We start from the raw sequence: 27885 nt of genomic DNA on the forward strand, positions 1-27885 counted from the left end.
AGAGCCACAAATACTACTATCAGGTTCAAGGCCAACTCGCCTTAAGCGGACTTCAGTGGTGTGACTTCATTACAGATACCCGCACTGACTTCACAGTTGAGAGAATCTTTAGGGATGAGGAGATTATCCACTCAATGCGACAGAAGCTTGATCATTTCTATTATAACATCTACATGGATGTCTTCTTAAGTTATAAAACATAAGGCAGAATTTTATGTGTAAATAGTGTTAAGGTAAATGTGGAAGGTGAACCTTTGACATTTTTTTCTTTAACTGCAAATTAACTTGTCATATACTGTATATCTCCTATGTACTGAAACACACATTTTGAAAAGGATTGTGATGTAAATGTCGACATGTTTTTCTTTAACTGCAAATGAACTTCATTGTGTTATATACTGTATATCTATGTATTGAAATACAAATTTTGAAAAGGATTGCGATGTTGTAAATGCTCTTACCAAAATCAAAAAGGATTGGAAGCAGTTGCTTGCAAACATATATTTAATAGTTCCATCAGTGCCATGACACATAAGCACATAACATGGTTAATAGTTGGATATTTTTACAATATATCACATTAGGTTCATTAATAGCTATGAAAAAGTTATTACCCTTAACAAAAACATACAGTATAACATTAGATCAATTAAATTACCAACAAAGTTAATTCATATTTACATTTTTTTGTACATACAATACAGTAATATAAAAGTACTTCTATTTACAGCCCATCTAGCTTACTCAGGAAATATACAACTTCCAGTTGACAAAAACATCAGACTGGTTTGTCTCCTTTAATGTCAAGAGGTCCCTGATAGTTCGACATGAGGCAGCAGATGGCCCACAGCTGATTCACTGAACCCACTGTGGAAAGAGGAACAAGCCCATCCCAGATATGGTACTCCTTCACCCTCCGTATGGCCCTCTCGACTAAAATCCTCAGCCGGGCGATGGCCTGGGTCTTAAGAGTGTCCTCCCTGCTGAGCTGAGGAGATTTTTTTCAGTGGAGGGATGACGAGTGTTGCCCCCACTTCTGACAACATCCTCTCGATCAGGAAACCCTTGTCCGCCATTAATTCATCTCCGGGCTGAAGTAAATGCAAGATCTGACATTTCCGTGTTATTTCCATGTCGGAGATGGAGCCTGTGTAGAGCTTTGATACAAATGTGATAACACACATGGAGCTACACCAATCAGCCCTTTAAAGGTGGTGTGATTTTTGTAGCTCGAAAAGGTTTCTGACTGTAGTGAGAGGGAGGATGGTGTTTCACAGCGGATCTCGGTGCAGTCTACTATAACTCACCTGAGGGCAGTAGAGCTTGAACTTATCAGGCATTGTGGCCTGCACCTGCTCTCTTGTCATCCACACCGGCAGTGAGCCAAGAACCTGGTAAAGGTAGCTAGTCCATGTTAAAATGATGCGGCTAACTGTGGACAGGCTGACCTCAAAGATGGTAGACAAGGTTTTCTCCTGAAGCCCAGCTGCAACACGACACAGAAACATAAATAGTTCATCAATAAGTGGAAGTTTTCGGTGAGGGCTAGGTGTCACATGTGCCGTTTGCTGTGCCTTAGACCAGTATACAAGCCGTGAAGCAGAGGGATAAACAGAATCCCAAAACACGGTGAAGACCTCCTTTGAGCTGAATCGTGTGTAGTAGCGATAGTCCTCATCTGTGACACAAAAATTAAAAAGGAGTGGATGCTGCTTCTTAACTGTCAGGTGCTGGATCTCAATTTCTAGGGACAACACTTGCAGCTCCAACTCTCGAATTCTTTGAGTAGCACTGTCCAGTTTACCTTAAGGGGAAGAAAAAGCATACATGTTGGTAGGTTAGTTATTACTCATCTATCCCATCCCATTTTCAATAAATAAAACTGAAGAAGCTTCTAAGATGGATGAGGTTTAAAACGCCAAGTCTTTTCACAGAGAGACCAGTTACTCCAAATCGTAGTATAAAATAGTATTTTTACTTAACTGCCATATACTTTTACTTTTTTTGCCAAACAGATACATGGTTACTCTTATTTGTAATACTAACCAGGAGAAGGACGGCAGGCATAGTCGTGATCGTTTGTCACTGCAGGCAAAGCACCCTCTGTGCTGTCAGGCATCTCATGATCAGAATCATCCAGGACAGCAACACCAAGACGCTTTCTTGCTCGCTGGTAAACTGACTCCGAGCTTGTGAGCCGCCTCCTATATGTGTGAAATTAACCATATGCTTGTCATGATACATTTTGGTAATCACTTTTCAGTCCCTAAAATGACAAAATGTAGCAGCTATATTGCATCAGGATTAAATTATTAAACATTTTGTACAAGTAATATATTATTGGATTACAGTAGTATTACGTTTAACGCTGTCTACCTATCCTTACCCCAATCATTCCAGTGGAATCTAGACGGCACTGATCCCTGTTTAATACGGATCCGTCCACTGGCCGATGTGTATCTATCCTCAGGGGGAAAGTGCTGACTGCAAACAAAGTTGCTCCCACGAAGAATCTTAAAACTTGGTCCCTCATCTCTCCTGATCGCCCTCACCCAACGGGCACGTATTTCTCCATCAACAGGGAAATCGTGAAAACTCAGATACGGGAATTTCTGTTTGTTGTTTGAACAAAATGGTACACTGCAATAGCATCTTCTCGAAGATTGTGCCATGCTTCGGTGTTGGATGGGATACTGTTGCGATACAGACACCGAGAGAAAAGAAACAGCTAAATTAACATTCAGCTTTGACCAGGAATCAATATTTATCTAGCTATCATGCACAACAGTATTTGAATAGGTGAGTTACTATACATTCATGAATAAACTAACTGCCTAACAAAGGGTTAGATAGCTAGCTAAGTAAACTTGTTACATTACAGCCAGGCAGCAATGTAACGCTACCTTTTAACGTTATCGGTATCTGGTACTAAGTTGTTGTTAGCTAACGTTAGCCCACTTTTAAGTAACTAAGGCAGTGAACAATTATGAATTAACAATAACGTTAGCAAGTTACAAACCATTGCATATACGTAAACATTATTACTCTTAACTTTACTAATTTAACTTAAACGTACCTTTTGGAATTTCTTCAAGTAGCTAGCTTGCTAGTTAGTGGTCAACAGTTGTATTTTCGTTGAGAAGTCTCAGGTTACGGGCGAACGGAAGTGAAGTTAACCTGCTACGCGGAAAGGCGGAAGTTAGATGACGTCATCGTGAAAAGGGCCTATTAGATCAATATTTGCGCATAAAGGCGTTTCCACCGCCATTTCTCGCATAATTAATTTTACCAACAAAAAAAAGATCCCACCATGTAGAACGAACAAATTACCTGTCTGCATTTATAAAATTGTACCGAAACTTCCTGTCTCCATCACAGCTGTCAGATTTTTTTTATTTTTTTTATAGGGTATGACTTTACTCATATAAACTGTGGATGGAAACATGGTTAGTAGCTAGGTTTCCATCCAATTGGCAACAGATTTTCATGCTAATATTGTAAAATCAGCATAAAGAAAATATGCGCATTTTCCAACCAGTGGTGTGTTTCCACCAACCTGGCTTGTTGCAGATGAAAATCAGTGCGTGATGACGTAGTGCACACAACATTAACTTTTTCGCTTAAGTTTTCATGTACCAAATAAAAATTTAAAGTTCAATGTGTTTCCATCCCATTTTCAGCTCTACGGATAATTTTGTCACAAAAACTGTTTCGTTAAATAGCAAATGTGCCTACTCTGTCTTTACTCGCATAAAAACTGCGGATGGAAACGTGGTTAGAGAAATAGAAGGCAGAGATGTTCTTTATGTTGATACAGGTTTTGGAGAAGGTACAGTAAGTACTATTATAGATGCCTAACGTTCTGTTTTTTATGCAATAGTACGTTACAACCATGGAAAATATAATTCCATTCTGGTTCTGTGTAACCTTGTGTCGGTATCCCGAAAGTGGTTTATATTTTACACGAGAGGTCGGGGCAGATCCATGTCCCGCAAGGCATCTCACAAAGTAGGTGAGTCACCTAAGCAGGCGGACCTGTGCCCGTTCAAAAATTTATCTCGCAAATCTAGGCGAGGACACGGGCGTCACCCCGCGTCGTTATTTTCCTTACTCATCAGTTTAAGGCATAACCAATCGATGGCCGAGGGCACTACTTAGCTCTGTATGCATACTATTACACTCATGGTGGTTACCATTGGTGGTCACGTCAAAAAGTATAAACCTATAGTTACATTTTATTTTCTGAGCGCATTATGTGATACATAATAAGACGTTTTCATTCCTCCATTTGCTGAGGTAAAACATAGCTTTTCTACGATATATTCTACTTATTTACACTGGTTTCTAGAGATTGTGAACGCAAAGGTTCATGGGAAAGATAAAACGTTTCATTTCCCCTCCGCATTTTTTTTTACTTCGTGAAGAGCAATCGATACCAGAGGTCTCTAAGGCTGTGCAATGGATTTATATTTGTTTATGTTTCATGTTAAAATGATCATGTTTTGTTAATTGATAATGATCAATGACATTGATGTGATCATTGACACTTCACATAACCTAATAGGCCTTTAAAACCATACAAAATATGAATTTCTCTTAAGATCTTGCTAAACAAATGTAAGAGTAAAATAGATCTGTATTGGTATTTCAAACAATATAGATATATTTAAATTGTATACGTAATTCTATCATGGTGTCAACAATGTAGTTTGGCAAGAAGCTCTCGAATAAATAATGTATTGAGTTCGCCCTTTTTGATCCAACTTGCCTTCCATAGTCTCTTCTCATTTTTCTCCGTCACTCACGCGCTTGAGTCAAAGAAGATGGAAGACATTTCTTTGGACGAAGTGATACGTCGACGTGGTTTCAACAACAAAGAAACAGTTAAAATGTATTAATTTAGCAATTTATGATCGTTATGCCTTGAGTTGTATCATTCAACGTAATGAAGAAATTCATTTTCCAGAAAGCCTATTTCAAGTCCTCAGCCGTCCTGTTCAGACAAGGCCCGCTTGTACTCACGGTTGGATTACAATCATGTAGCTACTATATATCGCTACACTGCAATCACTGATTTTCCTTGATATGAATGAGCCAAATACGCGCAGCTGGTTATTTATCAGCCCTCCGTTTTGCTAGTTAGCTAACTACGTAAAAGAAAAAAGATTTATTAGCACTTGATAACGGTAGCTATCGACCAATCAATAACCGAATAAGGTAAACAGTTCGCTGGAATGTAGGTAGTTAGCTAGCTAACTGATGTTAGCTAATTATAATCTAACAATGGTTACAAACGCGAAAACGTATAGCTAGCTAGTTAGTATAACCATAGATCAGGTACAGAGCGCGAGGCGGTCTTGTAGATCTACTCTAGTATACCCTCTACCCAGAGCCATATGTAGTGAACTGGTTGTAGCCTAGTCCTCCATTATCTAATATTCAAATTTTGGGAAACACTCAAGGAGCGCATATCAGAACAGCTAACGTTATAGTATTTGATTTTGTATATCGCTTTGAGTATACCTAGAGAGCCATACTGAATGTAGGACAAAATCAAATACTATAGCTGGTCTTATATGCGCTCTATGTGTGTTTTGCTAAATGTGGATATTAGATAATGGAGGATTAAGTTACAACTAGTTGACTACCAATGTCGACCTCTTCTCTTCCTCTTGTCTTTCAGGCCTATGTTCGGCAGGGGTGCAGGAGGGGTCGGGAGGACCTTTGATGCCCGACAGAAAATTGGGATGACTGATGTCAGACAGAGACTTGGTGGAGGAGGAACCGGTAACCAAAAAACAGATTTTCAGTAGTATTAAATATTCAAGGGAGTGACATTGTTGCAACTGAAACAATTATTTAATTCTGAACAGCTTTTGGAGCAATGGTCAAGGTAATAGGTCAAATAATACATGCCCCAGCCTTTGCCAGAGTTGAAGCAGGTATTTTGTGTGAGAACCTGCCTGTAGCACGATTGAGAAGTAGAGTGATGTATTCAATTTCACAGATTGATTTTGTGTCAAGTGGACATGAAAAATGCTTATTGAGACTTCGAGCTCTATGTGTATGCCATATTTGGATGTCTCTCTTACCTAAGCCCCATTACAAAATAATATTCTGTTTCAAACTACATGTTTTACAGTTGGACTACACTACGTTCTGTTAAGCATTCTTACAAGTCAGATCAGACATTGGAATTGTTTCTTGCCTTCTGCTCACTCTTGTCCTACTCTCTCTTCCTCCAGTTTTTCAACTGAAGGATGCCAGAGAGAAACTTGTCCAGAAAGATGCCCGCTTCCGAATTCGTGGCGGAGGAGGAGCAGGTGGGGTCCAGGATGCCCGACAGATGATCAACTCACGGAAAGGAGGACAGAATACATTTAATGTTACCCCACAGAGCTTACAGCAGATACCAGCAGCACAGCTACAGACACACGTGCAGCAGCAGATACAGATACACACTACCAACGACATTGCCAGTGCAAATGCCAGGCAGTTTACCCCCAACCTACAAGGAATGAACATTAGAGCTGGGGTTACGCCACAGCTAGGGGGTGCACCTAAGAGGATGATGGATGCTCGTGATAGGCTGAGCCTCAAGAGGAGCATTGGAGCTCCACCAAGCCAAGGAATGGTGGCACCCATGAAGATCACCAAAACCATCCAGGTAAGGGATCAGGCTGACAGTTGGCGCCAAAGTGATAGTAACCACAGGTCCAGGATCTGCTCTAATATTATCCAGGCCTAGCTACTAGACAAAATTGACCCACTTGTCACTCAGGATGGGCATGGATAAGAGAAAATGCAAATTCTTACATTGTTTATAGTGGTAGAGCATAGCCTCACTCCAAACATAGTTGCAAGCTAAAGTTAATGGGAAATTAGTTTAAAATTCAACTAGGCTTATTTGGTTCTACAGTTCCTGTATGCTATTTATTGATTGGTAGCATGCTTTTAGAGTCAAATGTATTTATTCACCTTCTTTTGAATAATGATTTTATGTAACTTTTTTTAACAGCAAAGGCCGGTAGGGATGTCAAGTGGGATCCGTATGAACATGCCAAGCAGGGGTTCCCAGGTAAGGAACATTTTTGGAGAAGATAGGAATCAGAATGTAGATGCCAGAATTGATTCAAATTGTCTTATACTTTAGTATCTCAACTGAATTTGGTTGTTTTCTGCTGGTCATGCCCCACTGCAATGCATATATAAGTGAGTAATGTACCATATCTCCCTCAGTCTTTCTCAGGTGATGATGATATCCCTAGCAAACAGATGAAGACCACTACTGGCAACCATATGCTGCAGTCACGGGTGGGAAGACTATGCTAGACTTTCTTAACTTTTCTCTCTTTCTGTTGCTTTTCCCTAAATTATCTGTATCTGTAATTCTTTATTATTCAATGTAAATCGAATATCCCTTTAATACCACCACACTGGCTGTATTGGTGTCTCACTCTCAACACTTTCCAGTCATTCACTGAAAAGTTTCAATGCTCTCTCTCTTTCTCCAACAGCCTGGCACCCTGGGCTCCCCTTTCTCCATGTCAGCACCCATCACTAAAGTAGTGAAAAATGATGCGTACACCGCTCCCCGTCCCCCAGTGCCTGTGGCACCCACAAGGCCCAGCCCTAGTGTGGGGGCCTCCCGCTCCTCTGCTTCCGCCTTACAACCCATTTCCAGGACCCTTCAGCAGGCAGGGCCCACAGCGGAGCCCAGCTCCCAGCCTCTTCCACCCCCACAGGTCAGTCTCCATATGTCCAGTATGAAAAATGTATGCACTCACTAACTGTAAGTCGCTCTGGATAAGAGCGTCTGCTAAATGACTAAAATGTAAAAATGTCCCTTCACCCAGCTACTGCATTACATAAGGTCATCTCTATAGAAAGCGTTGGTAGGGATGCTAGCAGATACCCAGATATTTCCAGTCATTGTGCTAATGCTAGTTATAATTGGCTCGCAAGACTACCTCTAACTTCTTTCATACTGGACACAGAGATATAAAAATGGTATCCACAAGTTCATCTGAGTCTGAGGAAGTAGATAAAAGGCCTCATTGTCAAAATCCCGAAGTATCCCTTTAACTGGTTAACAAGCAGTTAAATTAGTTCTGAACAGTAAAATTATGTAACCGACAGAAAATGCTTTGCATTTGTAAAAGGAACTGACATTTTTCATATGAAGGAAGCGTCCAGGTTTGAAAAAGATTTAAGTATATGTTTTCAACATGTAGACTTCCACCAGCTCAGATTGCAAGGTGGTGGGTGAATAGAGAGGACGTGCACTTTCTTTTTTAACCATGCCAGATCAGCTACTCTGGTTATAAAGCAGTGCAATTTGCTTAATATTAGGAGTTAAGAAATACAAATAGTAGTAATAGAAAGCTGGGATCCTCCTCTTTTGAATAGGCACACATCAACATGCGATTGCATTTAGAATTGTTGCGCAATGACTGGGCTTATAAGAACATATGTCTCACTCTAAGCAGGCAGCAACCAGCTGTTTGAGGAGCTGCGAGTACTCAATGCTCGACAGGTGATATTCTCCTTGAACTAGGATCTGTATGCGGTGCGCGTTTGATAAATAAGATACATGACGAACTAACGAAAACACAGCAATTTAATTCCACTAAGTTATGCAAATTAACCTATAGACTGATATGCATGACCGGTCAAAAATATTGATGGCGGCTAACCGACTAACGGTTAACAGTTAAAGGTCAATTGCAGCCGTTTTTATCTCAATATCAAATAATTTCTGGTTAACGATTAAGCATCTACTGTGATTTATTTTTTACAATTTTAATCGAAAACAAACACATTTATTCTTAGCAAAGAGCAATTTCTCAAGCAAGAATTTTGCTAAGACTATCTGGGAGTGCTCTAAGTGAGGAGGGGAAAACCAAAAACTAGCTGTTATTGGCAGAGAGGTTTGGAACTCTTTGTCTATTGACTAATTTACCGCATAGTGATGTCACCAGGCAGGCCAAAACTCCATCCCACCTCAACAGGCTGAAATTTCAGGTGGTCTTTTCAAACGGCTCCTACACTAAAGGGGCATTATAATTTTCACAGTATTATTCCAACTTCATAGTTTGGAAATGTATATAAACCACAGGAAAATCATGTATTTGACTGCGCTGGGCCTTTAACATCCCTAGTTGGCAGCATAGCAAGCGTCGGGGTCAGTAATAAACCTACTTCTCTCTCTAGTTGACGATAGGTTAAAGTTCAAACTTACCATTGACATGTTGAGGCTTGTGTTGGTGTGTACTGTATATGTATTTGATTGTAAAATGTTTTGGTGAACCCCTTCCAGCCTACCTTCAGTCCTCTGGAGGGGACTAAGATAACAGTGAATAATCTGCACCCCCGTGTCACTGAAGAGGACATAGTAGTAAGTGCCTCACTCTGCTCAGTTCTCAGCTGTTTTAGATTCTCTCTGTGGCTGTGTGTAAATTGCAGACCTGCTTATGATGCAGCCATGACTCATTCAGCACATTAATTGACCCTTTTCTGTGTTTTTGTGACCGTCCACAGGAGCTGTTCTGTGTGTGCGGTGCCTTGAAGCGAGCAAGGCTGGTGAAGGTGGGGGTTGCTGAAGTGGTGTTTGTGAGGAAGGAGGACGCTGTGAGCGCCTACAGGAAATACAACAATCGCTGTCTGGACGGTAAGGGCCTGCAGCAAGGGCTAAATACCGTTTTTTGGGCACCAGCCTCTGGTAATGATGCAGTTGATGATGACTAGTTCTCTGAAAAGGCATTGGTTTTACTTTCTTAAATCTTTATTCATTATCTTCCCAAGGCCAGCCCATGAAGTGCAATCTTCACATGCAGGGGAATGTCATCACTTCAGACCAGCCCATTCTTTTGTAAGTCTCTCTCTCTGTCTCTGGTATATTCATATTTCTCACTGGCCCCTTAGTTTCGTTGCATGCAAATCAAACTTTCCAGTATTAAATTGTAGTCCATGATGTGCATGTTTTCTTTTCTTCCTTTCCAATTTCAAATTGCAATGCCGGTTGTCTTTCAGCATCACATAAAACCTTACGTTGATCTCCTTCTCTTTTTTTCTCTCTCACAGGAGGCTCAGTGACACTCCAGGCAGTGGCAGTGGAAGGAAAGAGGGTCTGCCCCTCTCTTTGTCTCGCCCCGGGGGTCGTCCGGCCTCCTCTCAGCCCACACCTGAGGTGGATCCCCAGACCATCCTCAAGGCCCTGTTCAAATCTACTGTCCAGAACCCCTCTACCACAGAGTCTCCCGGTTCACAGTGCACAGCCTTCCGCATCAAGATATAACTTTATAGTACATCCACACACATACGTGTCACATAATACATCCACCCTCCTGTTTGACAGAGACATCTACTGAAATGCTCAAATAACATGATACTGTATTTGTATACATTTGACAGATCATTGGCAGGTTGTAACATAAAAGGTTAACACACTGATGCCGTCATCCAGATTTTTAGGAAAGAAAAACAAAATTTGTAGCTGTGTCATACTACATAGATGCATGTGTCTCAGAACGGAGCAATGTATGGCAGTCTGATTTGTTCATTTATTGTTTTTATCAAATTTGGTAGAGGGGATAAACTGGACAGTTGTGGATATTTTTTGTATCACATGGTTCACTTTTACAACTGTTCAAATAGTTCACATTGAACGCCATCCCTCTTGGAATCATGAGATGTTTTGTGCTGGTTGGAGTCCAGCACAAAACAAACCGATGGTCTCACTATGATCTGATGCACGAACCCATGAGGAGTCTTGTACTGTGACCCACAGGCAACAGTGGTTCTTGTACTGGACATAATACAAGTTTGATTTCAGCATAATGACTTGGACACATGCTCGTATTCCATTGTGGTATTTGGTTTGCCGTTCTTCTCCTTTTTGTGGCGTTCAGGTTGTTCGGTGCTTACCTGTGGCTGTTATTTGACTGTTTATTGGTTTTTTGAGCAGCTTAGATAAGTCATGCTAATTTACTCAATTTATGTTCAACTGTCTATGAATTACTCTTTCTACAGCGGCCTCTTATGTCAGTCATAAAGATATGGTAGTGAGGTCAGATCTCTGTACAAGTGAATTTCTGCCAATAAATATGTTGCTTTATAAAGATGTGTTCATATCAATGGTGTGTATATATAAATCATTGGTTCATATCCTTATTTCAACTCGATATAATTTATCATTTTGTCTTTTAGGCGTGTTTGCTAGACCAGGGGTTCTCAAACTTTTTGGGGCCGGAGTTCTTTTTTGTGATAGCAAATTTATCAGGGACCCCCTCATAAGCATAACACAACTCGAGTGCGATTCAAAATGGCCTACAAGGAGTTTTACAATGACATCTGCAGTGCATGGTTGGACGAACCAAGTCTCGGGCACTGGGAAGGAGCATTTGAAAGACCCGGCTCTTGGCATCAGAGAAAAGTTTGCAGTTTTCAAGCTAATGTCCTGCAATTTTACACATTTTGTCATGGGGCAGACAGATTTTTTGTTGTTGCAGCTTTAAAGCTAATATCCTGCAATTCTACATGTTTTGCCATGAGGCAGAGAGCAAACTTTGCTGTTTTAAAGCTTAAATTATATGGCATTTATGTACAAAAATATATATAATTAGGGGAGAATTATAATTAGGGAATAGTATTGAGTTTAAAAATGGATAATTGGTGGAGTACTGTGAATACCAATATCCCTGTGAGCCTCCCTAGGCCCATGTTGCCCAGGGTTAAGAACATAAATTGTAGATTAATAATATTACATGACACACTAAACTTATTCCACTACCCGTTCCATGATCTCGCCATCACGGTTGACAACTACGTTGTGTCCTCCTCCCAGAGTGCGAAGAGCCTTGGCGTGACCCTGGACAACACCCTGTCGTTCTCCGCTAACATCAAGGCGGTGACCCGATCCTGTAGGTTCATGCTCTACAACATTCGGAGAGTACGACCCTGCCTTACACAGGAAGCGGCACAGGTCCTAATCCAGGCACTTGTCATCTCCCGTCTGGATTACTGCAACTCGCTGTTGGCTGGGCTCCCTGCCTGTGCCATTAAACCCCTACAACTCATCCAGAATGCCGCAGCCCGTCTGGTGTTCAACCTTCCCAAGCTCTCTCACGTCACCCCGCTCCTCCGCACACTCCACTGGCTTCCAGTTGAAGCTCGCATCTGCTACAAGACCATGGTGCTTGCCTACGGAGCTGTGAGGGGAACGGCACCTCCGTACTGTTAGAAATTGCGTAATTCAAATCTGGTATTGGAATAATAGAAAACATAATCAAGAGATATTCATTCCAAGCTAAATTTATTATATGCAAAATGTATGTATGATAAGTATGTTGGTTCGTATACGGGCTCACTGAAATACCACGCAGGGCAGACAGAGAACTAAACCATTGTTTACAGGTTCTTTCTCAAATACTCTGACAGAGAGTTCCCACCTCTTCTGTTGGCCAATCAGAGTAAAGGACTGAGTGTGGTTTAGACTTTACTCAGCCAATCCATTGGCGCACGGGTTAGTCCCTACCCCTTGGCGCTCCACCGTTCCCAGGCATAAGTTGCTATCATAATAACCTGTAGAGTCAGCACCCAAAAGACACCCTTCCAATCTGTACTCTATGTACCTACGTTCAAGGACGGTTTCACAGACAACAAAGAGAGAGTGTTCGTATCTGTAAGAAATACAAGTCTTATCTGTCCTACCCCCTAACGTTCCTTACATGAATCACAGCCTGTTATGTGAAACAATTTATATCAGTATAGTACAAACCTATGCTTATCATTAATGCATTCCTTCTAAGTTATTCATCACATACAGATCCAATTATGAGAAAAATAGAACCCAACAGTACCTCCAGGCTCTGATCAGTCCCTACACCCAAACGAGGGCATTGCGTTCATCCACCTCTGGCCTGCTGGCCCCCCTACCTCTGCGGAAGCACAGTTCCCGCTCAGCCCAGTCAAAACTGTTCGCTGCTCTGGCACCCCAATGGTGGAACAAGCTCCCTCACGACCTTCCGGAGACACTTGAAACCCCACCTCTTTAAGGAATACCTGGGATAGGATAAAGTAATCCTTCTACCCCCCCCTTACCCCACCCACCTAAAAAAATGCACCAATTTGTAAGTCGCTCTGGATAAGAGCGTCTGCTAAATGACGTAAATGTAACATTTAAACAAATCAAACGTTTATTAAGCATATTTAGACTACAACCCCCAAAAAGGACTACAACCAATCCCTTTCTACTTCCTGTGTGAAAGGTCGCAAAGAAGATGGCGCCGTCTAAAACGAAACATGCCAACCAGGCTTGTGTTATTCCAGGAGGATTTACGGGTAACCATTGCTAAAATAACACACATTCAAAGGGAGAATGTGATAAAAACAATAACTTTGTGTGATATAAAATAATAATTTGGGGTTTGTTAATTCGAACATGATCTCATTCTGTTTCAATTGCAACCACTAACTTGCTTCTAGATAAATTATGGAGTTAGATAACTAACGTTATGTCGAACACTTAAATTAAGCTTGCTTCAAGACCAAGCTTGAGGTTGTTGATGCCTTATGGTGTTTAACGATTAAAATAGGTCAACTTGATGTCTGTATTTTATTTGGACTGCATTCCCTAAGACTATGCCATGTAGCTAAAGCAAAGATTGTCTACTATTTTTTTACTCAGGCTAAAGCCATTAGTGCCCTCTGGGTCTCCCTGGAGTTGTAGACAATGTATTAGGACCTGCCTAGAGAGATGTTTGTCTGTTTTGACTGTGTATTTTGACTGAACCACTCTTTCTTCATCTCAGTGCTTTCTCTACAGTTCAGTACTGACAGTGTTGCCCAGCACAAAATGTGTGTAAAAGAGCACCGGGTGCGAGCAGAGAAAATCACACAAAGACCCCTCGACAGAACACTGTTTGTCCTTAACATTCCCCCATATTGCTCTGAGGTACGTTTATGTTGTAAAGACTGTCAATTACCAGCCAGTGTGCATGTGATTATTGTACTATTAGCAAGTCTCTACAGAAAATGCAATATTTATGCTACAGTTATCTGTGGCCATATACAGTATAAAAGTACTAATCTCTTTCTGCTGTCTTTCAGGGTATCATAAAGGAGCTCTTCTCTCAGTTTGGTCCTGTTCAGTCAGTGGAGCTGAGGGAGAAGCCAGGGTCCTTTGAGCACTCAGGACCCAAGCTGGCCAAGTATTTCACACCAGCACAAAAACAGGTTTGCCCTGAATCTGGACAACGAAGCTCTATGTTTAGATCAGATTGATTATTGAAGTGGCTATGGACACTTTTTCAGTATTGAGCGTTTTCTATTTCCATTCCCTACAGGGGTTCAGAGTGGGTTACATCGTGTTTCAGAAGGCTATCAGTATTACAGCAGTGAAGTCCCATCCCCATGATGTCCCATTAGTTGTTTCCACAGAGCAGCGACCTGTGTGGACAGGTCTACAGAGTGAGTGAGCTTTAAAGTGCTGTTCTAGATGCATGGTCTTTCTTTTCTAAATATAGGCAGAATTTATGAAATTGGAAAGACATTTCACGCAGATTTAATAGTGTATTTAATATGCCTTTCAATTCTGTCTGTCTCGCTTTGTTTCTTTGTCTTTAGAATGGATTAATCAGTACAAGCAGTCATTTGCTCAGCCAGACAAACTACAGGAGGCAGTTGACACCTTCATGCAGGATTACGATAAGAGAAAAGAAGAGGTCAGATTCTCCCCCTGTATCTCAATCTCAACTCCAAATGTTTCTTCAAATATATTTGGGTATTTCTGTTGTGTTAAGACTTTTTTTCCTTACCCAGGAGGCCGAGCGACAGAAGGAGGAGGCTGAGGAGCAGCTGGAGGATGAGGAGGGCTGGGTAAAAGTTACCAGGGGTAAAAGCGGGACCAAGGCCCGCCCCCACAGTGAGGTATCCAATCAGAAAGCTCTGCAGAAGGAGAGCAGAAAGAGGAAGCGGAAGGAGCTCATGAACTTCTACACCTGGCAGCACAGAAACACACAGAAAGAATGTAAGTTATGGTTCGTCATTTGATCAACAGTAGAAGCACAATGTGTGGTGAAATCATTTTATTCTTTAGTGCAAAACGTTAACTTTTTTGTTCAGTCATTCTGGCTTCACTGCTAACTTTGTCCATCATATTACTCAGTCACTCTGCATTTTGAAAAGGGTTATCTTCTCTCTTTCAGACATCGCTGAACTGAGGAAAAAGTTTGAGGAGGACAAACAGCGAATTGCTTTGCTAAGAGCACAGAGGAAGTTCCGACCTTACTGAATCAACCGTTTATTCTGAGATTCTCCCCACCTTCCTGTTTTGTAAACCACCCAACCATTGATGTCAATAAATATCAATTTATTTTATTTATATAGTTATTTCTTGTTTGTCACTGATACAGTAATTTATGGAATCTTAAGTTTGATTGGTATTCGATTCAAAGTGTAAAGTGCATAGCGATACAGGTTGTAGTTGTGAATCAATACCTTAGGATCACTTCAGGTTTTCCAAGCAGACGCCCTTGTATTCTGCTTTTTCTGGGGCAGTAGGATAGGAGGCTTTAATATCTGATATTTATTTTTCAGGTGTAGCGCTATGTACTCAGTTTACATACCTTTACCAAAGTGTCAAAGGCAAACTGGCTGCATAAAACATGTGAAGTACATTTGTGATGCATTGGAATGCACATGGCCAGTGAAGGTATTTAATGGCAGTTGAAATAAATACCATTTGTAATTAAGTGTGCATAGAAGTGCTTTATTGGGCTTGTTCAACCTGTAGGCCAGTCTCCTTGTTTCTGGTTTCCATTTCCACTTCATTTTCTTCCACTTGACAACTCATCATTGACCACGAAGAGAACAGGAGGAAGAACAGGATGGAGGTACAGACAACTGAAATGCTGAGGGCCAGCAAGAGAAAATGTTAGTGTCATTAGTTTCATTCCACTCATACAGTAGCTGTGGGGTAAGTTGAGCCACCCTTGTTTCTAAGAAACCATACCCAAAATGTATAATTTGACCAAATATTTAGGAAGAGGTAATTTCATGGAGTCTGAAGGAAGAAACCACATAGAAAAAGAGGTAAGCAAGTTAGGTCCAAAAAACAGTCAAATTAGTGTTAGAGGTTTCATGACGATTGTATCTAAACCAAAGTAGAGTCTATAAGCTTCAATATGTGGTCCTAAACCTAGCATGGAAGTGCATCCTTGTAGCTGTGTGGGTTAATATAGTACAAATATTTACCTTGGTAAGTTGAGCCAATGGCAAGTGAGCAAATTTAAGAGTTTTTTCCCCAGGCATAATGCAAGGCATTATTGCTGGTATATGTTAAAAGTACAATGTTTGTTAGGTGTTAAGCCTGTGTTGAAATATGCTTACATTGATTAAAAGACAAAAAAGCGATTGTGATTGTGTTTAATTGTGTTTGGGAAATAAAGAGACATGCTTTTAAAAAGAGTGGTAATATTTCATTCAGTACAGAAATGTGTAGGCGGGTCAAGCTGTTTTCAAAACTGTAATGCTTAAATGAATTCTGATTATTTCCAGGGATACACAACATCCTGAAATATGTAGATATCTTTGTTAGAAAGAATACTACATTTCCCTTGAAAGAGTGATGTTGAATGTAAAAAATGGCTCAACTTACCCCACTCTCCCCTATTTGGAATGTGCTTACCTATATTCAGATGATCACTAGGATTCCCTTCCTGTTCCTGTCCAGAACTGTTCTGACCCAACAGCACAGGACCAAATGAGACTAACTGGGAGACTCGATCTGACCCAGACTCCCTCCTCGCCCTCTCACCATCAGGTGCTGGATGGAGGAGGATGAGACAGCATGACTATTGGATGAAATGACCCAATTCACAGTGTTAAGGTGAATGTAAAACATAGGGACCTGAAACACTCACAGGTGATGGAGCAGCGTTGTTTACACTCTGCCTCCTCTGTGCAGATTTCTACCCAGCAGTAGAAGTACACCTGAGAGACAAGATTCAGTAGATCAGTGTTTCCCAACCCTGGTCCTCCAGTACCCCCAACAGTACACATTTCCGTTGTAGCCCTGGACAAACACCTCATTCAACTCATTGAGGGCTTGATGATTAGTTGAAAAGTTGAATCAGGTGTGCTTGTCCAGGGTTACAATAAAAATGTGTACTGTTGGGGGTACTCGAGGACCAGGGTTGGGAAACACTGCAGTAGATGGAGCACCAAGAGATCTTTGTTTTGAGAATTTATACTGAACAAAAAACGCAACAATTTCAATGATTCTACTGAGTTACAGTTCATATAAGGAAATCAGTCAATTGAAATAAATAAATTAGGCCCTAATCTATGGATTTCATATGACTGGGCAGGGGCGCAGCCATAGGCCCACCCACTGGGGAGCCAGGCCCAGCCAATCAGAATGAGTTTTTCCCCACAAAAGAGCTTTATTACAGACATAAATACTCCTCAGTTTCATCAGCTGTCCGGGTGGCTGGTCTCAGACAATCCCGCAGGTGAAGAAGCCAGATGTGGCGATCCTGGGCTAGCGTGGTTACACGTGGTCTGCGTTTGTGAGACTGGTTGGACGTACTGCCAAATTCTCTAAAACGACGTTGGAGGCGGCTTATGGTGGAGAAATTACAAGGTACACGTGTGTAATGATTATGCGGTTTAATCAGTTTCTTGATAATGCCACACCTTTCAGGTGGATGGATTATCTTGGCAAAGGACAAATGCTCACTAACAGGGATGTAAACTAATTTGTGCACAAAATTTGGGAGAAATAAGCCATTTGTGCATATGGAAAATTTCTGCGATCTTTTATTTCAGCTGATGAAACGTGGGACCAACACTTTACATGTTGTGTTTATATTTTTGTTCAGTATATATTAGCAAAATCTTCCCATTCTTCAGATAAATAGGATAGACCTTACCTCCTCCACACTGGGATTGCCAGTCTCAGGGTCCAAGAAGGAAAAGGTCTTGACATTAAACCTCCTGACCTGGGAGTGAGAGGTTGTCTTCCCCTGACTGTCCACTGGGACGGAGCTCCTCATGTTGTCCAGAGGGTTAGGACAGCTGTCAGGGAGAAGGAAGGGAGTTAGACTACTAAACCAATGCATATTCACAGTGATTAATCTTGAGTCAGTATAGGAAAACATTTGGCTCCCTCCCTCTCACCCATCATAGAGCAGTGTCCATACGGAGTGTCTGGAGGCAGGGTAGGCAAAGCAGTCACGCACACGCAGGGAGAGACTGGGGTCAGGGGAGGGTGGAGCGATTGACACCTCCACATACACAGGCTTACGCAGAAAGAGGGTCAGGGGCAGCTGTTCCCCGGGGAAGAAAGAGGTGAACGACTCATCTGGAAAAAGGATAAGGGCCAGGATGATGGAGGTCTACCAGTGTAACATTGTGTGAAGTGACAACTCTTGATGCCATATACTTGCAGGGTTTGGATTTGGCATCCCTTGCTTGGTCTGTGGAAAACATATTGTTTTACTATAGTACCTGTGGCTATTCTCATCTGCACTCGGACAGTCCCCAGTGCAGTCACAGGTGGAGGGTTAGTTGGGTTTAAGGACCGCAGATCAGTGTGGAGGAGAGCTGTCCCATCATATTGACACCAGACCTGCAGACTACAAACCAAGTCTCATTCAAAACATTTACTCCATAATAGTTTCAAGCAATTAGGCTCTGGCTAAAGCTACGATATGGTAATGTAGTCCAAATTGTAGTGCACTGTCCACAGGCAGGAAGAGAAATAAGCAGCTACCTGAAGGGAGAATGTTTGCCTGCAATCTTTGGATGCAGTTCCTCTACCTCCACCTCATAGATTACAACATCCCCATTCATCTGTAAATACAAGAGGGGGAACGAGAGGGGAAGGAGGTATTTTAGCATACCTAAGAGTATTCAACACTACAAGAAAAAACAGGATTATACCAGAGGCATTCAGGACAGAAGTATACTGCTGTAGATTAGGGCAGAAGGTAATAGACCTACTGACTCACCCTCATCTTTGTGCCACACTCCATCACCCCGATTTTAAAGACGGCTATATCTGCAGAGGTAACTACAGGAGAGCACTGCGGCTGATCCTTGACGACAAGGTTGCTGGGGTTGAGTGGGGGGTCAGTGTCCGTCGCCTTCACAGAGAACACAAAATGGCCATCCAGAGAACAGGCTGAGAGCAAGAGGAGGAGACATTCATGATGTAACAAACAAAGGAGTTATTCTTGAAATGTAATCTCTGATATCACTATGCGCCAATCTCACCAAGACAGTCACTATCCCTCTGCTGATACTTTCTTTCAGAAGCATGTTCTACATTGTACAAAATACACACACAATGAATTATATTACTGTTCATTCTGTAATAGCATGTTGAGTCATGATCATCATAGCAGCATCCCAGTTTCAGACAGCCATCACTGGAGACATCCTGGGGCCCACAGTCCACACGCAAAGCTCTAAGGATGCTGCATTTTCCTGATCGTGCTGAAGGAAAGTAAGTTGGCAGAATGGCTTTTACAGAGGTGGTACTAACTGGCACTGTAATCACTATTTTTGTGATAAATCATCTAAAATTCCCTCCCTATGAAATGATATGAACTCACAGGTGCGACTGATGATGGGTTTCTGGGCCATCTTCTTGAGCAGGGGGCAGCTAATATTGACCCTGTACCATTGATCCCCTGCAACCAGCTGGACTCCCAAAGATACAAGGACTCTGTCACCCTAAAGATAAAACAAAGTGTTTTGATATGGCAATCAGTAGGTTTACACACAGACCAAGACCTCGCAATGCAATGAACATCAAAAATAGAGATTACCATACCTCAACCTGTGTGTAGCAACTGTCATATCGACTCTGGAAAGAAAGGGTACCATTCTTCTCTCCCCTTCTCACTCCACAATGTTCTTTGGCTTTTGGCACAGGCACACTAACTCCAGACCTGTCTGGGAAAAGTGAGATCAACCAGCATACCAGACATTCTAATTAAACAAACTAAATCTACAGATATAGAGGGCTAAAATATAATGGCTATTTACCTTTTACACGCATGTTGTGAAGAACCGCTTGACCGAAAACTGCGCGTATTCGTCGGATGGTGCAGGTGACTCGAGGCAGGGCATCTTGTGCTCTAGTTTGAGCGGTTTCATGCCGCACGAGAGTTGAAAGGCATCGGTAATGTGGCGCAAAGAATGCAAACATTACACAAATCATAAGTAGCATTGTTAGGCTACAGGTTGTGCTGTGTTTTAATTAGTTAAATGATTCTCGATTGAACAATATAATTACGTGACAAAAGTAATATTTTGCGCGGTATTTGAGTGGTTTCTTTGTGTAGTGAAGAAACATGTCTTTCAAGACCAGTAATTGGAGTAATCAGAGGACCTTGAGGCAGGACATTGCGCGCGAGGCGTTATTAGCCTACCGCTGATTAAGTCAATTATCACAGTCAGACTGAATGTAGGCCTGCAGTACGTGATAAATTCGTGACTGAATGAACGATAGCATTTTGTTTTTTGAATTAATTTTATTTATTATTAAGGGATCCTTCCAACTTTTATCCCATTGTTTTCTTTAATAGCCTACTGAGGGGAAAAGTTTTGCTATATTGTGTACTTTTATTATAGTTCTATATTGAGTCCAAAGGAAAAGGGGAAAACACCCTTGATTGATAAGGTCAAAGTAAAGTGAAGGAAATGTATGGCACATTTGCACTGTGCATACAATACTAGGCAATTAATTTCCCCCACAGGGTCAGTAAATGCAATTATTACATAATAACCTCAATCCCCTTCTCTTCTCTCACGGTCACCATGCTCATTGCTCAGTCCCTATGGCAATGTTTGTACCGATTGCTTGTACCCACCCATTCTATGCTATGAGGCTTTTTAACATGAGCACTTCGTTTTTTATATTCATTGATGATGTGCTGCTTTTCGTGTCTGTGTATCCTTTGTTGTGTTTTATTGTGCATGTATTGTTGTTGTTATGTATTGGCTGGTTCAATCAAACGTGCCCTTTGGGGGATTAATAAAGAACTATCTTATCTTATTACATAACCTGGCCCATCTTCTTGCTACATGTTGGAAGCCAAAAAATTAAATAGAACATTGTATCTTTATGCTGGAAACACTGTGTGCAGTAGGCCTACTGTCACTGTCGCCACGCACGGCATTGTCCCCCATGTAATGCAGACACAGAACAGGATGCAAATAGGTATATAGGAAAACATTTGGAAGCATAATTTTTGCATGTAGCAATTTGAGGAAGATGACTTGTAAATTCATGTGATCTACTTAATTGCAGCTAACTTAAATGTTGTCCCACTGAGACAGGCCTCATGTCAGTTAAAAGTGAAATGCACATGATATACACATAGTTAAACTAAGTGATGATTTAAAAAAAAATGCATTTTACATTTAGCTTATTTTCCTGTATTCCATCCTTTTTTTGGACCATACCTAAGTCATGACTCATGAGTCATAAACTGATTACACAATTGGCCTAATAACTTTTCCTTTACACGTGTTGGTTGTACAAGCAGAATTATATAACCCAATTTGGAATATATAGGCACCCATTAGATGTTCTAGTGTTTGACTACGACTGAGAGGCAAACTCAAAGCACATTCTCTAAAAACATAAAATAATGGACGTGTAAGCAAAAATCAATCATACATGAAAAGCATTTACTCTCCTTAGGCCTACTCAGCTCTCTTCACAACCACAATGCTGTATTATTTCATCCAAACCAATCTCAAATATCCCACCTCACCTCAACACACGACAATTATATGACAATCTCAATTCAAAGGCTTGTTGACAATATGGGAAACAATGTTGCCTAACAGAACATTGCAGTCACAGCACATGAAACAGCTGATCATGTGACGTAACACTTTGACGTTTGGGGCATTCCTCTCATTTCCAGTGTGTAGCTGTACCTGACGAAGACGAGTACACTAGACTATCTGAACATGGCTTTAAATCGAAATCATTCTCAAAACGGAGGACTTTTGATCAACAACGGCGAGAGGTTAGTGAATCATTAATCGCCACGAAGCTCACTTTCGGTAGCTTAGTTAGCTAACTCGCAAGTCAACGTTAGCTGTTATGCTAGTGGCTAGCTTGCCAGCCAGTTCCGTACTTTGTGTTAATTATATCTAGCCAATGTCAGTTAGCAACTTTTTTCAATCAGCAAGCGCTATTTTATAGTGCTAACGTCAGTAGCTAGCTATCAGTCAGCAACGTCGTTGTTGGCCTTGCTGGCAGGAAAAGCTAGCTAAGTTCGAAGTCAGTCATCATTACTCCTTTGAAACGTATTAAAGCTAACGTTAGCTAGATACATTTGCTTACTTTAGTTAAACTAACGTTAGATGTAAAAATAATATACTCTGGTTATAAGTGTTAGCTAGCTAGCTAAATAAGTTTGTTTTCCAGGGAGGTAGACTGACAGCAAAGTCAACAAAGAGAGCGAGCCGCCCCTACTAACGCACCACCTGAGTCTAAAGTAAACGTTTTGACAGAGGTTTAGGAAATTGATAAAGTAACAGGAACTTAGGAAATATACGAAGAAAGACAACTTTTCATAATAGTTAGAATTGACACATTCTGGAAGTGTCAGATTTAACCAACCAGCCAGTATGTGAAATGCCAATAGTAGGCCTATGTGAAATTATGTAGACCATACAGAATCCCACTATGTCCCGGTCTCGGTTCTGCTAGGATTCTACTACAGTATTTGTCCTATGGAGGACCTATCATACATACTATACCTATTTGTCTGTGAATTCACTAGACATGCCTAAACTGAACATGTATCCACCACTAGTGTGTTAAGGGAATGCAAGAATGTGGAGCTGTCCTTCAGCGATGTCACCAGCAAGACAGACCTGCTGAGGGGGACCAAGAAGGGGACTGTTTACCTCACTCCATACAGGGTATGTTTATTATCTGACCATGCTGGTCCTGTGTGCCTAATAGGATGTTGGAAGACAATCATTCTTCTTCGATGAGGTTTAACGGCGGTTGGCATCCAATAAATGTTGCATTACCACCACCTACTAAACTGGAGTCCCTTATACTTTGCTTAAAAAAATTAATAAATAAAAGGATTTCAACAAACACCCTACCATCTAACCCTGCACTCACTAAAAACCCACCACCCTACTCCACTATTTAAATCAATTTAGTCCTACCTCAAGCCAACAGCCTGAAAAGATGGGAAACCAGCACTTAACACACCCTGTAACTCTTCTGACGTCAAGTCTCGTACAACCAAATACCTCTCTGCAGCTGCCACCACAACCTCAATTTTCTGTGACTTACATTCCATCCCTGCAGTACAGTTGATAACCATTGCTAAAAATCCAATCTTACTGAAACATATATAACGTGTTGGCCTATCCCTCTGTACTGGTACAGTTCTACTACTCACACCACTCCTCTCAGGATCCCGCCCCCTTGACCCATCTTCCTCTACTTTCTTAACTGCCTCAGCATACGACAACTTCTGCACTACTCTAACCCTGGAAACATCAACCTGCCTCTTTCGCGCTGGACATTTCTGATCCCCAGCCCCATGGGTAGCCCTAGAATTAACACATACCACTACTTTCCCCAATTTTACACATTCATTTGTCTCACTCCTACACACTGCTGCCACATGCCCATAAGTTTGACACCTGTAACAGCGTAATGTATTCGGCACAAAAGCTTGTACGGGCTAACTTGTATATCCTAACATCACTTTGTTGGGCAAAGACTCAACATCAAAACTCAAAAGGGGGCCTACCGAGTGGCGCAGCGGTCTAAGGCACTGCATCGCAGTGCTAGAGGCGTCACTAGACCCGGGTTCGTTCCCGGGCTGTGTCGCAGCCAGCCGCAACCGGGAGACAAATGAGGCGGCGCACAATTGGCCTAGCGTCGTCCGGGTTAGGGGAAGGTTTGGCTAGCCGGGATGCATTGTCCCATCGCGCTCTAGCGAACCCATGTGGCGGGCCGGGCGCCTGCAAACTGACTTCAGTCGCCAGCTGGACGGTGTTTCCTCCGACACATTGGTACGGCTGGCTTCCGGGTTAAGCGAGCAGTGTGTCAGGAAGCAGTGCGGCTTGGCAGGGTCGTGTTTCGGAGGACGCATGGCTCTCGACCTTCACCTCTCCCATGTCCGTAGGGGAGTTGCAGTGATGGGACAAGACTGTAACTACCAATTGGATATCACGAAAAAGGACAGACATCGACTCTTCTGTTTCACAACTCCGGCTACCCTGTCTGCGTCGCATCAAACGACGAGCATCACAAACTGGAAGACATTCCATTGTTCTGCGTCCCATCTCATTGCCCTCTTTCTCTCTGTTTGTCCTCATTTCAGTTGGTGTTTGTGTCCAGTAATGCCAAGGACAGCCTGGGGTCTGTGATGTTCCCGTACTACCTGATGAAGGGCTGCAGCATCGAGCAACCAGTCTTCGCCGCCAATTACATCAGGGGCACAGTTTCTGCTGAGGCTGGGGGTAGGCAGCAATTTGTTGTCCTCCTGTAGCATTCAACACCATAATGAGGAAAGAACTATAGAGCATGCAAAGTGTGTATGGCCTCCAGCCCCAGGTATGGCCTGATGTATCCTAGGAATACATGCAGAAGTGAATCAGTGACGCAAGGGTGATTTGCCAAGGCCAGATATTTTCAGAGGCTGACATCAGTCTGTAAACCACAATCTCATTTTACTTTACAATGTCTGTCTGTGTCAAAGTTTTTAGCAGCATTAGTAGAAATTGAAATGTGACATCTCCAAGGCGCTGATTATAATTCAATATCAGACGTGCAATTTAATGCAAAGACAAGTACACAGTGCTCATCAATGTATTAACAGTCCTTTCTTTGGTTTCAGGAGGCTGGGAAGGACAGGCTAGCTTCAAGATGTCTTTTTCCAATGGGGGAGCCATCGAGTTAGGTCAGCACCTCTTCAAACTGGCAACAAATGGTAAGTCATTTTATGACTGTCATGTTTGTCAGTACAGTGCCTATTTGTCATTCAACATATCTGCTTTACTCAGTTTATATCGTACAATTAAATAATTCATTAAACATGTACATCATGAAAGCACTTCCTTGTAATGCAGTCAAAGTTTGTTATATTTGTTAGGCTACATATTTGTTATACATGTTACTCTTTTTGTCAAGTCCAGTCTGTATTTAGGTTTAACCCTCAACTTTGTTTTAGCATCTCGTGCCCCTCCTGCTCAAAACGGAGGTGCCTCCTATGGCTACCCCTCACCTGGAGTGATGAATGGCTACGGCCCGCCACCTGTTCCTCAGAACTACCCGTATGCACCCCCACCCCAGCAGAATGGTTTCTACCAGGCTCCCCCAGGCGACATGGGCTATCCCTACCCTATGGCAGCCGCAGGTCTGTTATTAAATAACTTTATCATCACTATAAAACTGTATGTTATGCAGGCTTGGGTCATAATAATTGAGAATCAAAGCTATGATGCTAGCAGATTGACATTTACATCAGAGATTGCATAGCACTTAAATACGGAAATATTTTGGATAATGCCTCCATTCTTATGAGTGTATGAATTTGATTGATTGGTGTCAATATTTATAACTACTTGAAGTAAAGATGTGTCCCCAAGGCTGTTATGAGTATTTTGGGTATTCTCTCTCGTGTTGCAGGAATGTACCCATCTGCCCCTGCCTACATGGCCCCACCTCCCCCGTATCCTGGGCCCCCCCAAAACTGGGCTGCTCCCCCTGCAGGTCTGTCTCTCTGTCTCTTTCTGTATGTCTGCATCGCTGCATCTGTCTGATCCCATCAGTCTGCTTCAATATGAAGCACATGACGCATGGCACTGAGAAAGGAGTGCTGATGTCGTAACCGGTACACATCATATTAAAAAGGAGAAACAAACAAAATACCTCTCACCCCTAGTCTCCCTTACCCCATGAAACAACCCAGTTGGCCTAAACTCAGTACGCCTCATTTAGATGTCAATTGTGTGTCTATTTGTGGGTTTTGGAGAATTGAAAGAGAGTTGGAAGTGTGCCTCTGTGAATCATTCTGTCCGGAAGATGTCTTGTCACGAGTGTCCTGCTGCAATATACTGGGCTGAGTGTGCTCCATTGTCTCTCCTACTCCACAGTTACAGTAGCATGTGCTTCTGTATCAGTTACTGTACATGTGCATTATTCGCCCCTCATTTCTCTCTCCCTGATCCTCAGGTAATGCCAAGGCAGCAGAGGCAGCAGGCAGCGCCTATTACAACCCCAACAACCCCCACAATGTCTACATGCCCATGGTAAGGGACCTGTTATTCTCTCCATGTCCATTCAGTGCATGCACTTTATGCTGTGTTGATGTTTTCAGTTCAGTATTTTAAAGATATTCTATCACTGTTTATTCTCACATAGGAACAGCCTCCTCCCTATGCGCCTTCTGCCCCTCCTGCTCCTTACCCAGGCTATCCAGAGAAGAAGAACAACTAAAGCTCAATAACCATCATGTTGAGTACCTCCCTTCCCCTAATAAACACAACAGCAAATGATTAAGGGGATGATAATTATTAGACTGTAAAGGAAAGTATAAAGTACTATATTGACAAAAAGGCAAGATTATCTTTCTGGCAATTCACACAAGTAATTTTGGGGCACAACAATGTTGGTACATTTTCTTATAGACATTTTCAAATGATGAATGTTTCCTTTTACTCATGAGTAAAGCTTTATTTAACCCCCCTCCCACTTAGTTTATTTTATATGGTAACTTGCCAACTAAATGGTTATTCACTTAACAGATAAGTATTCAATCTTTCCAGTTATCATGGTGGGCTCTCTCTCCTTCAGTCTGTTAGAATGTGGAACTGTCTGGTTCTTGGGAAAGGGTATCTAACTGCCCTGTTGAGTTGAACTACATGTGATGGGCAGTATGGGGAATGTATAGGCATGAAATATTTACAGAATTTTTTTAATCCAGAGGTTTGTTACCTAAATACATTTTATAAAATTTCGATTAAAATTATGACGCGTATTAACAAAACGACAATTTCTATTCCTACTAGTATTGTAAAGTATTTTTACATTCACGTTCAGAGTAAGTGTTTCCATTGTGTTTGTGCGTGGTTTAAGTTTGTTCCAGAGAGCCTTGAATGAAGGCTGAAGGTCCCAGTGCTCAATGCACACCATACCTTTCTAGATTATTTCTGGCTTTTTATTGAAGGAAGTGCATGTTGTTTGAATATGGGAATTGGATGGAGTACTGACATGTACCGCTACATATGTGAGATTATTGGTAATGTGCGATGTTCCTAGATCTCGCAAATAACTTGTATTGAACCTAGAGATGATGTTGTAACTGGTCACATGAATAACCCATGCCCCAGTCAAACCCTGTATATTGTATTGATGAATGCAAAGCCCGGCTTAAACCAAAACCCTACTCTCTGTGTAATTATACAAGTGTGGGGTTACTAGGCCATGTATTTATTTAGCCGCTAGCCCGCTACACAGTGCTTTCTTGCAGTTGTGACGAATTAACCTGTGAAAACCACTAATTTATTCCTGATTAAACTGGGTTGTAGTGACTAACAGACTATATAATTGTTATTTTCTCAGAGTGCATAGAGAGGACATTTTGTACTAGTTTTAGGTTAGAGGTTTGGTTGGTTATAATTATTATCTGCTTAAATTCATCAAATGTCTGTGAAATATCTTGTTTGTAAACCCCATTCCTTATTTGGAGTTCTTCATATTGATTCAAAATCTAATAATGAATAATAAATAGATGTTTATGTAAAAACCTATCCAAAACAGTGGTGTACCAGTATTTTAAGCATTATCTTTTGTTTTTATAGAAATAAAAAATAAAAATA

General features: G+C 41.6%; 4 protein-coding genes and 1 non-coding gene across 5 annotated transcripts; 3 read left to right on the forward strand and 2 right to left on the reverse strand.

Moving 5' to 3' along the window:
• Nucleotides 1-3973: 3973 nt before the first annotated feature.
• LOC121552000 lies at nucleotides 3974-4128 on the reverse strand. The gene has a single exon (XR_005997135.1). It is a non-coding gene; the product is annotated as a U12 minor spliceosomal RNA (small nuclear RNA).
• Nucleotides 4129-4782: 654 nt separating this feature from the next.
• On the forward strand, nucleotides 4783-11120 carry LOC121550957 (polymerase delta-interacting protein 3). Its single transcript, XM_041863422.1, has 10 exons — nucleotides 4783-4891; nucleotides 5684-5787; nucleotides 6246-6667; nucleotides 7019-7078; nucleotides 7240-7314; nucleotides 7518-7745; nucleotides 9320-9397; nucleotides 9541-9670; nucleotides 9805-9871; nucleotides 10084-11120. The coding sequence occupies exons 1-10, from the start codon at nucleotides 4824-4826 to the stop codon at nucleotides 10295-10297; spliced, it is 1446 nt and encodes a 481-aa protein (XP_041719356.1). The 5' UTR covers nucleotides 4783-4823; the 3' UTR covers nucleotides 10298-11120.
• A 2113-nt stretch (nucleotides 11121-13233) lies between these two features.
• Nucleotides 13234-15378, forward strand: rrp7a (ribosomal RNA processing 7 homolog A). Its single transcript, XM_041863689.1, has 7 exons — nucleotides 13234-13341; nucleotides 13812-13954; nucleotides 14110-14235; nucleotides 14346-14469; nucleotides 14626-14723; nucleotides 14821-15028; nucleotides 15207-15378. Exons 1-7 carry the CDS (start codon nucleotides 13281-13283, stop codon nucleotides 15290-15292), a joined length of 846 nt encoding a protein of 281 aa, XP_041719623.1. The 5' UTR covers nucleotides 13234-13280; the 3' UTR covers nucleotides 15293-15378.
• A 370-nt stretch (nucleotides 15379-15748) lies between these two features.
• LOC121551135 (zona pellucida sperm-binding protein 4) lies at nucleotides 15749-20688 on the reverse strand. Its single transcript, XM_041863688.2, has 12 exons — nucleotides 20056-20688; nucleotides 19841-19962; nucleotides 19620-19740; nucleotides 19366-19500; nucleotides 19014-19186; nucleotides 18776-18855; nucleotides 18511-18638; nucleotides 18181-18364; nucleotides 17934-18078; nucleotides 16923-16992; nucleotides 16688-16825; nucleotides 15749-15911 (listed from the first exon to the last, which is right to left on the reverse strand). The coding sequence occupies exons 1-12, from the start codon at nucleotides 20237-20239 to the stop codon at nucleotides 15853-15855; spliced, it is 1539 nt and encodes a 512-aa protein (XP_041719622.1). The 5' UTR covers nucleotides 20240-20688; the 3' UTR covers nucleotides 15749-15852.
• A 1206-nt stretch (nucleotides 20689-21894) lies between these two features.
• LOC121550958 (WW domain-binding protein 2) lies at nucleotides 21895-27816 on the forward strand. The gene is made up of 8 exons (XM_041863423.2): nucleotides 21895-22052; nucleotides 22848-22956; nucleotides 24387-24525; nucleotides 24903-24995; nucleotides 25236-25421; nucleotides 25694-25777; nucleotides 26240-26316; nucleotides 26429-27816. Exons 1-8 carry the CDS (start codon nucleotides 21994-21996, stop codon nucleotides 26501-26503), a joined length of 822 nt encoding a protein of 273 aa, XP_041719357.1. The 5' UTR covers nucleotides 21895-21993; the 3' UTR covers nucleotides 26504-27816.
• Nucleotides 27817-27885: the final 69 nt, after the last annotated feature.

Source organism: Coregonus clupeaformis, unplaced genomic scaffold, assembly GCF_020615455.1.
Source record: "Coregonus clupeaformis isolate EN_2021a unplaced genomic scaffold, ASM2061545v1 scaf0400, whole genome shotgun sequence".
NCBI lineage: Eukaryota > Metazoa > Chordata > Actinopteri > Salmoniformes > Salmonidae > Coregonus > Coregonus clupeaformis.

What these genes read in the sequence shown, in the direction of transcription:
- LOC121550957 (XM_041863422.1), top strand. Translation starts at nt 4,824, where the DNA reads ATGGAAGACATTTCTTTGGACGAAGTGATACGTCGACGTGGTTTCAAC. An exon ending in TCACTGAAGAGGACATAGTA is followed by an intron (nt 9,398 to 9,540) that starts GTAAGTGCCTCA and finishes GACCGTCCACAG; the next exon opens with GAGCTGTTCTGTGTGTGCGG. An exon ending in TCAGACCAGCCCATTCTTTT is followed by an intron (nt 9,872 to 10,083) that starts GTAAGTCTCTCT and finishes TCTCTCTCACAG; the next exon opens with GAGGCTCAGTGACACTCCAG.
- rrp7a (XM_041863689.1), top strand. Translation starts at nt 13,281, where the DNA reads ATGGCGCCGTCTAAAACGAAACATGCCAACCAGGCTTGTGTTATTCCA. An exon ending in TTCCCCCATATTGCTCTGAG is followed by an intron (nt 13,955 to 14,109) that starts GTACGTTTATGT and finishes GCTGTCTTTCAG; the next exon opens with GGTATCATAAAGGAGCTCTT. An exon ending in TGTGTGGACAGGTCTACAGA is followed by an intron (nt 14,470 to 14,625) that starts GTGAGTGAGCTT and finishes CTTTGTCTTTAG; the next exon opens with AATGGATTAATCAGTACAAG.
- LOC121551135 (XM_041863688.2), bottom strand. Translation starts at nt 20,239, where the DNA reads ATGCTACTTATGATTTGTGTAATGTTTGCATTCTTTGCGCCACATTAC. An exon ending in GGCAAACATTCTCCCTTCAG is followed by an intron (nt 18,639 to 18,775) that starts GTAGCTGCTTAT and finishes CTTGGTTTGTAG; the next exon opens with TCTGCAGGTCTGGTGTCAAT. An exon ending in ACAACGCTGCTCCATCACCT is followed by an intron (nt 16,826 to 16,922) that starts GTGAGTGTTTCA and finishes TCCTCCATCCAG; the next exon opens with CACCTGATGGTGAGAGGGCG.
- LOC121550958 (XM_041863423.2), top strand. Translation starts at nt 21,994, where the DNA reads ATGGCTTTAAATCGAAATCATTCTCAAAACGGAGGACTTTTGATCAAC. An exon ending in CTGGGCTGCTCCCCCTGCAG is followed by an intron (nt 25,778 to 26,239) that starts GTCTGTCTCTCT and finishes CCTGATCCTCAG; the next exon opens with GTAATGCCAAGGCAGCAGAG. An exon ending in ACAATGTCTACATGCCCATG is followed by an intron (nt 26,317 to 26,428) that starts GTAAGGGACCTG and finishes ATTCTCACATAG; the next exon opens with GAACAGCCTCCTCCCTATGC.